The sequence below is a fragment of the Hyperolius riggenbachi genome, chromosome 1 (genome assembly GCF_040937935.1).
Source record: "Hyperolius riggenbachi isolate aHypRig1 chromosome 1, aHypRig1.pri, whole genome shotgun sequence".
In the NCBI taxonomy this organism is placed as follows: domain Eukaryota; kingdom Metazoa; phylum Chordata; class Amphibia; order Anura; family Hyperoliidae; genus Hyperolius; species Hyperolius riggenbachi.
The window spans coordinates 463,277,555-463,292,875 of NC_090646.1; the positions used below are offsets into that span (position 1 = coordinate 463,277,555).

Below are 15,321 nucleotides of genomic sequence, written 5' to 3' on the forward strand. Positions count from 1 at the left end.
ACAAAATTCTCATAATCCTGCATCAACTTTTTTATTTATTTCCCTTTCATTGAATTGACCATCCCCAGTAGGGTCATCAGAACGATGATCTGAAAATACTGAGTAATAATGGAAGTTAACTGAAAAAAAGCTGTTTTAAATGAGCGTTTTAAATTGGGAAATGATAAAAGCATTTTCTGAACACCCTCCAGCAGCCCATTGTATTTTACTCCAGAAACATCCTATTGTCAGGCTCTTTGGACCACTAAAAGAAACAAAAATAATGTATTCAAAACTCTGACTGCCTATACAGTAACAAATTGTTTTTAGTTGATTGGAGAGAGAGCTCAATTCTGTTATAACATCAAAGCCCACAAACCATCCACAAGACACTACTACACCTGAGGAATTCCCAAAAATGCAATCTCACAAACGCTATGAACAGATGCCTACTAGAACTTTGTATTTTATTACATTGAAAAATATTTGTGTAGGTTCTTGCACAGTATTCTTAAGGCCCTTTTACACTTAATGCGTTGTTACACTTTTTTTCTCCATAGCAGTGCATTGTGAAAAAGCTTTGAGTTAAAACACGTATAGTGGGAACTGAGCCATAGTGAAACGAACATTACTGTGAAAATCAGTTGTTAGAGCAACTGAATAAGCGACCACTCCAGCGAGGGGGAAAAAAAAAAAACAAAAAAAAAACAAGCAATTAAAATCTGACAGAACTGACAGGTTTTTGGACTTCCCAGGGTTTTCTTTGTTTTCAGATCATTTCCTGAACAGCAGTTGAATGGCCAAAACAGTAAGCTACCAGCCAACCTCCCTAATCACTTGCACACCATTTTGGCAGTTAGACTTAGCAAATGATAACCAGGAAATGCTCTTGAAGTCAAAAGAAAACCCTGAGAATCGCCTATGAGGAGATGAACTAGTCCAAAACCTGTCAGTTCTGTCAGATTTTAAATCCTTACTTTTTTTGCTGGAATGGTCCTTTAAGTGTAAAAGGACCCTTAGCCCTCAAGGACATCTGCCTGGACAAAACGTGGTTGCAGTGCATTTGGGAGTTCTCATATTAGCATGTACAAGTACAATGATTGAGTACAACTATTCATATAGCCAGGTTTGCACTTACATTATCCGTGTATTTAGGGAGAAGCATGTGCAGCAAGTCTGCTGTATGTGGACAGTTTTCTGAGAGTTTTACCAAAACACAGTTACCTAAACATGGGAGTTAAGAAGAGTGTAAAATTTATACATCATCATTACTATTTTATATAACCACTTCTACAGATATGCTCAGAGTACCTGGCTAGCTAAGTCCTGTATGTCTTGGACTCCTGTGAAGATGACAGTCAGCTATTCAAATTCACTCCTCCCACTATCCCTTCATCACCCACCAGTGGCGGCTCCAGGTTTTTTTTGGGGGGGTGCTATGCAGGTGCTGGACCAATTTCTGGGGTAGCTGATGACCCACGGGGTGCGAAATGCGCCAAGGCAAAAAATGGGTGTGGCCATAACCTAAGAAATGTGCGTGGCCATGACCGGATGAGGGCGGAGCTAACTGTAAATTAAAGTGAACCCGAGGTGAGAGTGATATGGAGGCTGCCATATTTCTTTTTAAACAATACTAGTTGCCTGGCAGCCCTGCTGATCTATTTGGCTGCCATAGTGAACTGAATTACACCAGAAACAAGCATGCAGCTAATCTTGTCAGTTCTGACAGTATTATCAGTAACCCCTGACCTGCTGTATGCTTGTTCAGGGTCTATGGTTAAAAGAATTAGAGGCAGAGGATCAGCACAGCAGCCAGGCAACTGGTATTACTTAAAAGGAGATAAATATGGCAGCCTCAATATTATTCTCACCTCGGGTTCCCTTTAAAAGTGCAACACAAAAAGACAGTGAGCCTAAGTTTTCGTGACCCTTTCCCAGAAAATTCACATAACCGTGCAGGTTTTCTCAAGAAAATACACAATGTGAGCAGATTTGACCAGAAAATACGTGCAATCATGTGGCGGATTTGAGCAGAAAATACGTGCAATTATGTGGCAGACCTGACCAGTACACCTGCTAATATAAATTAAAGAAAAACATTTACTCACCTGCAGCAGCAGACCTCCTGTCCCGGCCTCCGTCCGGCACGCAGCTCCCACGATCCTCTGCAGCCAGCAACTGAAACTCCCGCGCTGAGAGCAGGGCTACGGGAAAAATGGTGCCCGAAGCCCTGCACTGCAGGCTCAGTCTCCAGAACAGGGCTTTGGATGCCATTTTACCGTAGCCCTGCTCTTCCGCTGCCGGAGCTGCGGGCTGCTGCTGCCGGTAAACTGACACGGCGTCTATTAGATGCCGAAAGTCAGTTCACGCTGGGGGGTGCTTGGAGAATTTTAGGGGGCGCTTCAGCACCCCAAAGCACCCCCCTGGTGCCGCCACTGTCACCCACATAAGGTAGTCAGAAAGGTGCTGTGGCAGCCAGCCCTTCCCTCTATCCACAAAGCCAGTGCAAACCCTCCCAGTGCTGCTGAGAAAGGGTGAAGAGCCCAAAAACATTTGAGTGCATTTGTGTAAAATATATGGTATATTGCCAAGCAAGAGTGCTTCCCTCGTTTCATTTGATTGCAAACTTGTTGAGTGGTGGGCCACAGGGTGTAAGCACCAACAGCCAGGTGATATGAAGTCGCTTATTGCAATTATGAACAAATCTAGCTGGTCTACAGGGGGAAAAAAAAAAAAAAAAAAAAAAAAAAAAAAAGCAGTAGTACAAACATTTATATGAAAGCTACGGATGTCAATGCACCTACCTGCAGCCACTGCACCAACCATGGGTATAAGACAAAGCTGCACTGGTAAGCTCCATCCAGCAATAATAAAAACAACACCTACTGGTTCCTTCTGTATATAGCAGCTGTCTACAATGGTAGTCTAGCAGGGGGATGGAAATGAGGTGGAAGAAGAAAACACATATTTACAATTACTCTCTGTAAATACCAGATTGTGCTCAGATATTCAGAAACAAATAATGTTGCACTTGTCAAAGATAAAAATATACAGTACATACCAAACTCTTCTGCATCGGTTTTGGCTTCATCCACTTTTCCAAGTTGTTAATTGCATTAATAGCCTCATTTTTTACCATTGTGATTTCTGATAAAACGGTTTCAAACCTGGGCTATAAAAGAGGAGTGTTGGTTGAAGATGCACAGCTACCATATTTCTATGACTATATTTTACATGACAGATTTTAAACAAAACTCACTTCTCCGGAAGTTGCTTAAAGTGGACCCAAATTAAAAATACAAGATTTCAGGAATAAAATCTATTTTCTAAATTATAATAATAAATATGCAGCCTTTTTCAGCTGCATGATGACAAATATAAAATATTTTACATTTATTGGAGGAACCCCTCCCTTCCTTTTATATTGCCGTGATAGAATCCGGAAAAATGCTGGAGTAGGTGGTGTCCGGCAATGGAGGAATTGCTAATGGCTGCCCCCAGTATAACCCTAGTTATGGAAAGAGAAGGGTGAAAATCATGCACTGAAATGCTCATAGGCTTGAAGGAGTGTTTATTTATCTTTGTATGTGTCAGAGTAGTGCAACTAAATATTTTGTATTAAAAAAAATTGTTTGGTTTGGGTCCGCTTTAAAGAGAAATCATAACCAAGAATTGAACTTCATCCCAGTCAGTAGCCGATACCCCCTTTCCCATGAGAATTTATTTTCTCAAACTGATCATCAGAGGGCTCTGTTTAGCTGCTATTGTGGTGAAACCCCTCCCACAGTGATGTCAGTCTTCATAACTCTGAGATCCTGACATCACACTGTGGGAGCCTTGTTGCATTGTGGGAAATAACAGCTGTTTCCAACTGCCAAAAAAGCAAGCAGCATCTCCTTCTAGTGACATCACCTGCCAGCAGTAAAGCTGTCGCTATGTGATAAATGTCAGAATGTAAATCAGGGAAAGGAAAGATTTTACAATGGGCAAACACTGACTAAATCATTTATGCATAATCATTGTAAAAATTAAGCACTTTATTACATAATTTTCACTGGATTTCCTCTTTAATATTTGAATTGAGAGAATGTGAGGGACAGTTTGTGATATGACTGGTTCAAAGCTGAAATATAAATCCAGTAGTAGTTGATCTGCCAGGGAATGAGTATCATCTGGTGCAATAAAAGGTCATTGTATGTAGCCACACTTGTGACAGTGACTGGCTCATAATGTGGTTACCGAGCTGCAGCAGAAAATTGCATCGTGTCATGTCGAGTGGGCGACTTACATGCTCAGTTGATCATCCAGGGAAAGGGTGCCAACCACCTGTGATGAACCCCTGTAGTTGCCTGAGAGTGCCTAGCAGATGCATGACCTGACCACAATAGATGGGTGGACACACCACTTTAAACTGCCTGTGAGAATGTGCCCTGCAGGTGGTCACTACAGCTAAGCGGCTTTATTTTTAAGAAAAGCAATATGTGACTTGATGGAAAACAACAACAACATGAAGGTAGTAGAGCACACCATATTTTGCCAAAAGGAACCAGATTTTATCAATTGTACTTCCTCGTTACAAAAATTACAGCTGAAATTACAAGATACAGTGCTTAGGGGAAAACACAGGCATTTTCTTATTCAACAATTCATAAGGCTTGGTCCACAGAGCCAGATAAGACAGTGCAGTATCCACTCTGGTGGTTCGGTGTGATGTTTGAAGTCCTGGAAATGCATCTGCTGGTCTGGAAAAATTGTGCAGGTCAAGAGCTTACACCCTGCTGACCACAACAAACCCATGCAAAATGATATGTAAAAGTTACAGATAAAAGTGCCCTGCCCTGTTAAGATGGCCAATACCAATACTGGCAAAAAGCGTTCGGAAACAATTGGTTGTGCCCATTAATGGATGAATTACCGATGACCAATTTGATTACATTAATGGGATTGATCCGTTTTCCGGATTGATCTTATCGATCTGAACGAGTTGGTTAGCGGGAATTCGGCCATTAATGGGCAAGACCAATTGTTTCCAATCAATTACTGCGGTGTTTGTTAATGGCCACTCTAAAACAGCTAAAAAATGCCCGTTATATGGCTCAAAGTAAGAACTGCGCATAAATCGCATCCTAGATCAAATTTTAAAAGGAGTACAGTATAAAGGAATGAAAACGGACCTTGTGCATATCTTTCTCCAGCGCCATAACAAACTCCTCTTCATGGCTTTCCAGCATCTGCAGTATGGCTTGTAACTGCTGAATCCTGAACGAGTAGGGCTTGGTTTTTCCAGAAGAAAATGCCTCTCTAGTCTTTTTCAGGGTTTCTTCATACAGAGATGAGGTTGAAAATTTCCTAGTCTGACTTTCGCTAGTTACTGTCCTGGGATACAAACAAAGACAAGAAACTGTTTACAGAAATAAACTTCATGTGATTATTTGGTCTTGTTGAAATTGTAATACCCATACTGCATCATTTCAAGACAGTTGGAAGAGCCCTGCATAGTGCATTCCCCTTCAATCATTGTTTAATCAACAATATTACAGCATGTACCTTTGGAAGATGTTTTTCCCCCCCAAGTACCCCCTATGATGGGTAGCATCATCTACGGTATCCCACAACACATACCTGTGCATTAGGAATACTACATAGTTGGGTTAAAAAATAGAAAAAAATACTTCCATTGAGTTCAACCAGAAAATAAGGTGCACCTCACATAATCCAGAGCAGAGCTGGATCATCCACAAGCTAAACCTAAGCAGCTGCCTAGGGTCTGCAGAAGATCTAAGGGCCTAATGGGTGCTATCCTCCACCAAATCCTATTACAAAAAGCCAGGTGGCCATAAATGGTGGGCAAAAACTGCTTTCTTGCCTATGTCCCCATTTCATTTTAGGCTGCTTTCACAGTGGGACGTTACAGGCGCACATTAGAGCAGCCTGTAACGCAGCCCAACGCACAGCAATGAAAAATCAATGGGCTGTTCACAGTGCCCACGTTGCGTTACATTGTAACGCTACACGTTATGTGAAAGTACTGCATGCAGTACGTTATACACGGCTAAGCCGCGTTAGACTGTTTGCACATGCTCAGTAATGTTGGAGGAGGAGGGGAGAGTCCGCTATTGCGGCCAGCCACATGGCTAATTAATATTTACTGCACTGTGTGACGTGCAGTGTTTACTTCCTGGAGCGGCTGCTTTGTGCGGCGATTGGCTGGTGGGACCACGTGGTCCGCATGCGTCAAAAAGTACGCATCAAGAGCCGCCTAACGCTGCTCAATCTGACGTCCAACTTCAACACCACCATGCGTTGTGTTAGGGGCACGTTATGCGACCTTAACGTCGCATCTAACGCAACATCTTAGTGGGAAAGAGGCCTTAATCCTTTTCTGATACATAGGAAACCCTAAAATGGAAAAAAAAAAAAAAAATCTCTTTCTCAACTCCAGATGGCAATCAGATATAATCCCTGGATCAACACCACAGGGAATTACCTAGCAATTATAGCCTTAGATATCTTGGTATCCCATCCCCTTGCATCGAAACACCAAAAACTAGATTCCTATGACTCTGCGGAATAGTGCACTGACAGGGTCATATGCATAGCACTAGTATTTCAGTAATTTCATTAGTTAGAGCAGGCTTTCACAACAACCAGGGTTCATTGAGGACTCTGAAGGGGTTCCTTGGCATACTACCCCATCGTGAGGGAAGTATAATAGAGCACATTATAATAGGGGGTACTGTAAAAAGGAGCACTAAATTGGGGGTCAGAATAATAATGAGCACAGTATAATGAGTGTCAGTGTAATTGGAGGTAGTGGAATTAAAGGGAACCTAAACCGAGAAGGATGTGGATTTTTCCTTTTAAAATAATACCAGTTGCCTGACTCCCCTGCTGATCCCGTGTCTCTAATACGTTTAGCCACAGCCCCTCAACAAGCATGCAGATCAGGTGCTCTGACTGAAGTCAGACTAGATTAGCTGCATGCTTGTTTTGGGTGTGTCAATCAGCCACTACTGCAGCTAGAGATCAGCAGGACTGCCAGGCAACTGGTATTGTTTAAAAGGAAACATCCAGATCACTCTCAGTTAAAGTTCCCTTTAACAGCCTCACCTACTTTTAAAGTCCATGCCTCCTGAAAAAATAAAATGCAGGGGTTCCTCAAGATAAAAAAAAAAAAAAAAAAGTTTGCAGGGGTTCCTTGAGATCCAAAAATTATTTGCAGGGTTCCTCCAGGGTAGAAAGGTTGAGAAAGGCTGAGTTAGACTAAAGGCTCATACACACATCAGACTATGGTCTTTGGAAAATGAAAGATCACAGACCAATCTTACCACCCTTCATGTAGTATGAGAGCCATACTCTACACAGTCTTTTCTATGGAGCTGAACTCCCCATCAGAAAAAAAAAATCTTTGCAAGATGCTGCACACACGGATCTGTACAGAGACAAAAGATCAGTATCTGAAAAAGATTTGTTCCTGCCAAGAATCCATTCCTGCAAATTGCAATGATAGTCTACGAGATCTGCAGATCATCATACACACATGATTTAACTGACATTCATCTGCAGATCAAGCAATCATCCGCAGATCTGAAAATCCATCCTGGTGGATCTGATCTTCAGATGAATGTCAGTTAAATCATGTGTGTATGATGATCTGCAGATCTCATAGACTATCATTGCAATTTGCAGGAATGGATTCTTGGCAGGAACAGATCTTTTGCAGATACTGATCTTTTGTGTCTGTACAGATCCGTGTGTGCAGCATCTTGCAAAGATTTTTTTTTTCTGATGGGGAGTTCAGCTCCGTAGAAAAGACTGTGTAGGCATGGCTCTCATACTACATGAAGGGTGGTAAGATTGGTCTGTGATCTTTCATTTTCAAAAGACTATGGTCTGGTGTGTGTGTGTGTGTGTGTGTGTGTGTGGCCTAAGGCCTAGTGCACACCAAAAACCTCTAGCAGATCTGCAAAACGCTAGAGGATTTTGAAGCAGATTTCAGAGCGACTCTAGGCATGTTTTCTAAACATGCATAGTGTTTTTTGGAACGTTTTTGTGTAGCACATTTCAAATATTGTTACAGTAAAGCTGTTACTGAACAGCTTCTGTAACAAACGCCTGGAAAATGCTCTGATCTAGCGTTTTTCCACTTTCCTATACTTTAACATTGAGGCAGAAACGCCTCAGAAATCTACAAAACGCTGCTGCCCCCAAGTTTGCGTTTGTGGAAAAAAACGAGCCACTCTGGTGTGCACCAACCCATTCACTTTCATTAGCCAAGAGGTTTTCCCCCTGCAAGTGTTTTAAAAAAACGCTTCAAAACCGCTCTGGTGTGCACCAGCCCTACCTGAAGAAATGTGTATACACAGAGCCTCACTAAATACTATTTCTGATAGTTCCTCTTAGGGCTTGTTTCCACTGTTGCGACGCGATTTCGGCCGCATTCCGACGCTTGTAAAAACGCATGCGGATGCGTTTCCACATGCGTTTTTACCCGCGATTTCGCCTGCGATTTCGCATGGCAGGGTGCCATGCGAAATTAACCATGACACTGCCAGGGCTAAATAAAATTGAAAAAGGTGCGAAATCGCACGCGAAATCGCGGGTAAAAACGCATGTAACAAACGCATGCGTTTTTACTATTAAATACATTAGCGGCGATTCGCACGGATTCCCGACGCAGGCGAAATCGTTGGCTCTTTTGTGCTTTTTTTTCACGCTGAAAAAAACGCACCTCAACAACGCTACAGTGGAAACAGGCCCATCCACTTGCATTACATGTGCGGATCTGCATGCGTTGGACGCATGCAGATTCGCGATAGTGGGAACGAGCCCTTAATATTTTGGCTTTAAAGACATTTAGCATAGTAGTAGATAAGAAACACATACATATATATTCATAAAGAGGATTTACCCTAGAGTCCCATATGCCAGTACTTATTTATTTTGGTATTAAGGGCTATAAATCGAAGTTAAAACTTTGTACATTGAACTATCTCAATGGCATATGCTGTTGCAATGTATTTTTCAGCACTCATACAAAAGTAATGATGACATATAGAACTTACCTGTTCTACGCTATTTGCAATGTTTTCACAGCCACATAAAAAGATTTATGACCAAGGGAACCTAAACTGAGAAGGATATGGATTTTTCCTTTTAGGCTGCTTCCACACAGGGACGTTACAGGCGCACGTTAGTGCAGCCTGTAACGCTCCCCCAACGCACAGCAATGTAGCACAAGTGGGCTGTTCACACAGCCCACGTTGCGTTACATGTAACGCTGCACGTTCTTAAGAATGTGCAGCATGCTACGGCGTTAGAGCGGCTTAAGCCGCATTAGACTGTCTGCACATGCGCAGTCATGTTGGGGAGGAGCAGAGAGCGGCCAGGCACATGGCTAATTAATATTCACTGCATGTTGTGATGTGCAGTGTTTACTTCCTGGAGCGGCCGCTCTGTGCGGTGATTGGCCGGCGGGACTACGTGATGCTGCATGCGTCCAAGAGTGCGCATCACGGCATCACGGAAGCCAGAGTGAGCTGCACAACGCGGTTCACTCTGACGTCCACAACGAAGAGCACCAGGCGTCGCGTTAGGTGCACGTTATGAGACCTTAACGTGGCACCCAACGCAACATCTTAGTGTGCAAGTAGCCTTAAAGGGAAGGTTCAGGGAGGGTGGGTAAAAAATGAAAATCAATTTCCACTTACCTGGGGCTTCCTCCAGCCCGTGGCAGGCAGGAGGTGCCCTCGCCGCCGCTCCGCAGGCTCCCGGTGGTCTCCGGTGGCGCGCCCGACCTGGCCGGCTGCCAGGTCGGGCTCTTCTGCGCTCCAAGGCCCGGAACTTCTGCGTCCCACGCCGGCGCGCTGACGTCATCGGACGTCCTCCGGGCTCTACTGCGCAGGCGCAGAACTACTGCGCCTGCGCAGTAGAGCCCGGAGGACGTCCGATGACATCAGCGCGCCGGCGTGGGACGCAGAAGTTCCGGGCCTTGGAGCGCAGAAGAGCCCGACCTGGCAGCCGGCCTGGCCAGGTCGGGCGCGCCACCGGAGACCACCGGGAGCCTGCAGAGCGGCGGCGAGGGCACCTCCTGCCTGCCACGGGCTGGAGGAAGCCCCAGGTAAGTGGAAATTGATTTTCATTTTTTACCCACCCTCCCTGAACCTTCCCTTTAAAGGGAAGGTTCAGGGACGCCTTGAAAAAAATAAAAATCCATATCCACTTACCTGGGGCTTCCTCCAGCCCGTGGCAGGCAGGAGGTGCCCTCGCCGCCGCTCCAGAGGCTCCCGGGCGTCTTCGGTGGCCGACCCGACCTGGCCAGGCCGGCTGCCAGGTCGGGCTCTTCTGCGCTCCAAGGACGGGCTCTTCTGCGTCCCACGCGGGCGCGCTGACGTCATCGGACGTCCTCCGGGCTGTACTGCGCAGGCGCAGTAGTTCTGCGCCTGCGCAGTACAGCCCGGCGGACGTCTGATGACGTCAGCGCGCCCGCGTGGGACGCAGAAGAGCCCGTCCTTGGAGCGCAGAAGAGCCCGACCTGGCAGCCGGCCTGGCCAGGTCGGGTCGGCCACCGAAGACGCCCGGGAGCCTCTGGAGCGGCGGCGAGGGCACCTCCTGCCTGCCACGGGCTGGAGGAAGCCCCAGGTAAGTGGATATGGATTTTTATTTTTTTCAAGGCGTCCTTGAACCTTCCCTTTAAAATAATACCAGTTGCCTGACTCTCCTGCTGATCCTGTGTCTCTTTAATACTTTCAGCCACACAACAAGCATGCAGATCAGGTGCTCTGACTGAAGACTGGATTAGCTGCATGCTTGTTTCAGGTGTGTAATTCAAACACTACTACATCCAAAGAGTTCAGCAGAACTGCCAAGCAACTGGTGTTGTTTAAAAGGAAACATCCATATCCCTCTCAGTTTAGGTTCCCATTAAAGTGAACCTAAAGCCGATTAAAAAAAAAAAGCCGATAAAAAAAAAAAAAAAAGAGATTAACTCACCTGGGGCTTCCCTCAGCCCCCTGCAGCCGATCGGTGCCCTCGCAGCCCCGCTCTGACGCTCCAGGACCCGCCGGCGGGCACTTCCGGTTTCGCCGTCACTGGCCGACAGGCATGGGAACGCGAGTAATTGTTCGCGTTCCCAGCCTGTATATCGCCCCTTATGCTGCTATTGCGGCCTGGTCGCAATAGCAGCATAGGGGGGCGATATACAGGCTGGGAACGCGATCACTCGCGTTCCCATGCCTGTCGGCCGGTGACGGCGAGATCGGAAGTGCTCGCCGGCGGGTCCTGGAGTGTCAGAGCGGGGCTGCGAGGGCACCGATCGGCTGCAGGGGGCTGAGGGAAGCCCCAGGTGAGTTAATCTCTTTTTTTTTTATCGGCTTTAGGTTCACTTTAAATTAGTAATCAGGGAGGATTAGTTATCAGGGAGAACATTTCAAATGATTTATAGACCTGTATTATTAACCCTAAAGGTGGCCACACACCACACAATTTTTTTAAATATCTGTTCAATTTAAAAATTGCAATACATTTTTCTCACTGATTGTAATATTTCAAAAATATGACCAATGTATCACACACCTATGTTCAGTTTTTTCCCCAAATATGATAAAAATGATTGGAAACTGAGAAAATTGCTTGGGTGTGTATATTAATAAATTGACAAACACACACACCATACAATCTTTAGAAAAATTGAAGAAAAATATCTGGCATTCCGGATAGATAAAAATGGAAAAAAAAAAACGGGAAATCCGATCGGATTTTTCAGTTGAATGAAAAAAAGCTTTAGATTTTTTTTCGGGAGATCCGATCGTTTTTATCGAATTGCCGTAAAATCGGATCATTTTATTGTATCGTGTGTGGCCACCTTAAGGCTGCGTTCATAGTGGTGCGGCATAACGGCCACAATGTAACACTACTTGCTGCACTGCAATGCACCACCTATGCGAGATTCAGCAACGGCGTTGAAAAATCGCATCAAGTGTTAAAAGCACGGCTGTGAAGCATGCAGTGTATAGAACTATGTTGTGCATCATTCTGACAGAATCAGCCACTAACACACACACACACGTGAACATAACATTGCAATTTACGTAATGCAATTATACTATTCATTGCAACGCAACACAACACATGCAGTTTGAAAGGACCCAAGAGTCTGGAGTAGGAGACAGAAAAAGAAATACAGGTAAATGCTAAACTGGAGTGGTAGTAAGATAGCAAAATAAATAAATAAATAAATAAAAAAGGCATAATAAGGCCTCCTTTCCACAAACTGTTGAGCTGTGTGCTCAGCAAGCAGTTATCAGGCAGAAGTAAGCAGTTATTATGCAGCAACAGGCAGTTACCAGGCAGCAGTGAGCAGTTGAGAGTTTGAGAGGCATTTCACTGCCTATCAACAGTTCATGGAAAGGAGGCCTAAAGCGGAGGAAAAGGACCTTACCCAAAAACACAACACTTTCATGAAAAACAAAAGACAAAAGCACGCACATGAAAATAAATAAAGCCTAGTTTCACCAGTAAACTTACCTTCGTAAAACCTTAAACCACCGTGCAGGTGAGGGAGAAGCCTTTGTATTATCCATGGTCCTTTGCCTACTTTTCCATACAGCCACTCCGCTACTATGACCTAAAAAACATGGCTATGGTTGGAATTTTTATGAAAAGTCTACAGGCAAACAAAGGAGAAAGTAGCTAAGTTCATGTTTCCAGTTAAAACCAAGCTAATATATAGTAGATCTGCTGGACATGAGCTTCTGCACAGCAATAATGAGTTTCACATTCAGTGCACATAAATTTGTCTCACATATAGGAAGACATTTGGCTCTATTCATAATCACTCATGCGGTAATGGATCTTTTACCTCAAAATTACCGCCAGCTGTAATTTCCGCATTTTTTTACGCATTCACTAAAACTGTTCCGCATGACGGAAACGTGTAATCAGGCGGGAAACATGCGATAAACATGCAGGAAAAAAGTCACAATTAAAAAAAATGTTTACAAAAAAAAAAGTTTTAAAGTCCACCAAACACAGCACTCTAGGCTTCAGACTCCATTTATGTCAATGGGAAGCGTAATAGATCACCTGGTACTTGTAGGTGATATAAAATCGGTAGTTAAGGCAGAAATAACACGCCCCTTTTTCTTTGTGAATTAGTGTTTTTGATTTTGCATAAATTAGCTACTTTTGCGTACATTTTTCGGCTTTATTTGCAAACTTTTCCCGCAGTTTTGATGCATGCGGAAAATTTTGTAAATGTCAAGATGGTCTTATTTTGGTCACAAATTTACCGTAATTGGATTTCCACATGTGGAAAATGATTGTGAATAGAGCCCAATGTGCAGCAGTGCAATTCAATCCCATCTGCATTGTTTCCAGCTCACAAGTCTCCATGTCTAGGAATGTCAATGGTGTATTCATCTCCACATTTCACAGAGAAATATCTGAACCTAAATGAATACAGCAACCATATCTGGAAATGTGGTGCTTTGATTGCTGTTAAAGCTTGTTATTTCCATGTGCCGTTACAGATCACCTGTTAATGTCTAAATGTAACACTTCAGTTCATCCCCACACCAATCCAGCAAATAGGGAATGATGTGTGAGAGATCAAATCATTAACAAGCCAGTAGGAGTGGTCAATGAGATGCTAATAACTCCAAGTTGATGCAAATATCATGTTTATTTTATGCAAATATATGCAGCCTAAAATGGACCAATATAAATACAGCAGTCCATTTCCAAGCTGCATATAATATGCAGCGCCTCAGAATTACAATTATCTCGTTGACCATCCCCCAGGCCAGTAAGCCAATGAAACTCAAATAATTCCGGCTTGCATTTGAATCCCAGGCAAATTGTATGCGGCTTGTGATTCATAGGAAGTGAATCTGACTAGCCCAGTTCCAAGCTGCATACAATATGCTTGAAATGTGAATGCAAGTGACAGATATTTGCATCTCACTGATCATTTCTGGTAAGCAACAACCTTAGCCAGAAACCCACTAGGAGCGATTTTCTGAGCTCTATGTGATTTGAAAACTCTTGCTAATGTGTAATGCTATGGCCTCGATTCATAAAGCATTCCCGCATTCGGAAATGCAAAAAAACGCTCACTTTACCGACCACACACCAAAATATGCATTCATAAAGGCTTTTTCCGCATGAAAAGCCGACATTTGCGAGCAGAGTGATCAATCACCGCCTTGCGCGGTGATTATCACAGCAACAGTAACAAATGTCAATTCATAAAGATTAGAGGTAGCGGTATGCGGACGGGTATTACCGCTACCTCTGATGTGGCGAGAAGCGTGCGGAATCCGTTGCAGTGAATGGGACAGACCTCCCAAGCAGCTGCAGAGAGAACACCGCACGGAGGGATTCCGCCTGCTTCCCCTGTTTCCGCACGTCTCCCGACAGCCTAACGCCTGCCTACAGCGGAGTATCTCCGCACGTATATCACAAGTAGCTAAATTTTTATGAATTACCACCCTGAAGGCGGAAATACCGACAGCGGTGTTTCCCCGCTCGACTTTCCCCGCTCGCAGGCAGTTTTATGAATCGAGGCCAATGTGTGTGATCCCACTTGAGCGATGTGATTTTATAAAAAATCCCCCATAGCATTGCATTAGCAAGAGCTTTTTCAAATCACTAGTGATTACAAATCACTCCTAGTGGGTTTCTGGCCTTAAAGGATACCCGAAGTGACAAGTGACATGATGAGATAGGCATGGGTATGTACAGTGCCTAGCACACAAATAACTATGCTGTGTTCCTTTTTTTCTTTCTCTGCCTGAAAAAGTTAAATTTATCAGGTATGTAAGTGGCTGACTTAGTCCTGACTCAGACAGGAAGTGACTACAGTGTGACCCTCACTGATAAGAAATTCCACTTTTTATCTCTTTCTTGCTCTCAGAAGCCATTTTCTGCTAGGAAAGTGTTTTATAGTTTGAATTTATTATCAGTGAGGGTCATACCATAGTCACTTCCTGTCTGAGTCAGAACTGAGACAGCCACTTACATACCTGATATTTAACTCTTTCAGACAGAGAAAGAAAAAAAACATAGTTATTTGTGTGCTAGGCACTGTACATACCCATGTCTATCTCATCATGTCACATGTCAGTTCGGGTATCCTTTAAAGAGAACCTGAACTGAAAATAAAAAGTCAAAATAACCATATACAGATCATACTTACCTGTTGTGCAGTCTACTCCTCAATCTATTTTTCCTCTCCTGCATCCCATTTGTCCGCTGTGATAAATGGGTTTCTCCGTACTCCATTTTATAAAAGGCTATTATCCCATAACAGCTCCCTGGTCAGCACACTGTTAAACTGTAATA

At 43.9% G+C, this 15,321-nt stretch overlaps 1 protein-coding gene across 1 annotated transcript in view; it reads right to left on the bottom strand.

Annotated features, from left to right (window-relative positions):
• LOC137554030 (aldehyde dehydrogenase family 3 member B1-like) overlaps positions 1-12,572 on the bottom strand; it is a 29,208-nt gene extending 16,636 nt beyond the window's left edge. Inside the window, exons 1-5 of the mRNA XM_068271479.1 lie at positions 12,505-12,572; positions 5,154-5,355; positions 3,041-3,151; positions 2,784-2,904; positions 1,118-1,203 (exon numbers count right to left, since the gene is read on the bottom strand). Coding sequence (XP_068127580.1) covers positions 1,118-1,203; positions 2,784-2,904; positions 3,041-3,151; positions 5,154-5,355; positions 12,505-12,560 — 576 coding nt within the window. The 5' untranslated portion in view covers positions 12,561-12,572. The remainder of the gene's footprint in view (positions 1-1,117; positions 1,204-2,783; positions 2,905-3,040; positions 3,152-5,153; positions 5,356-12,504) is intronic.
• Between the last annotated feature and the right edge of the window lie 2,749 nt (positions 12,573-15,321).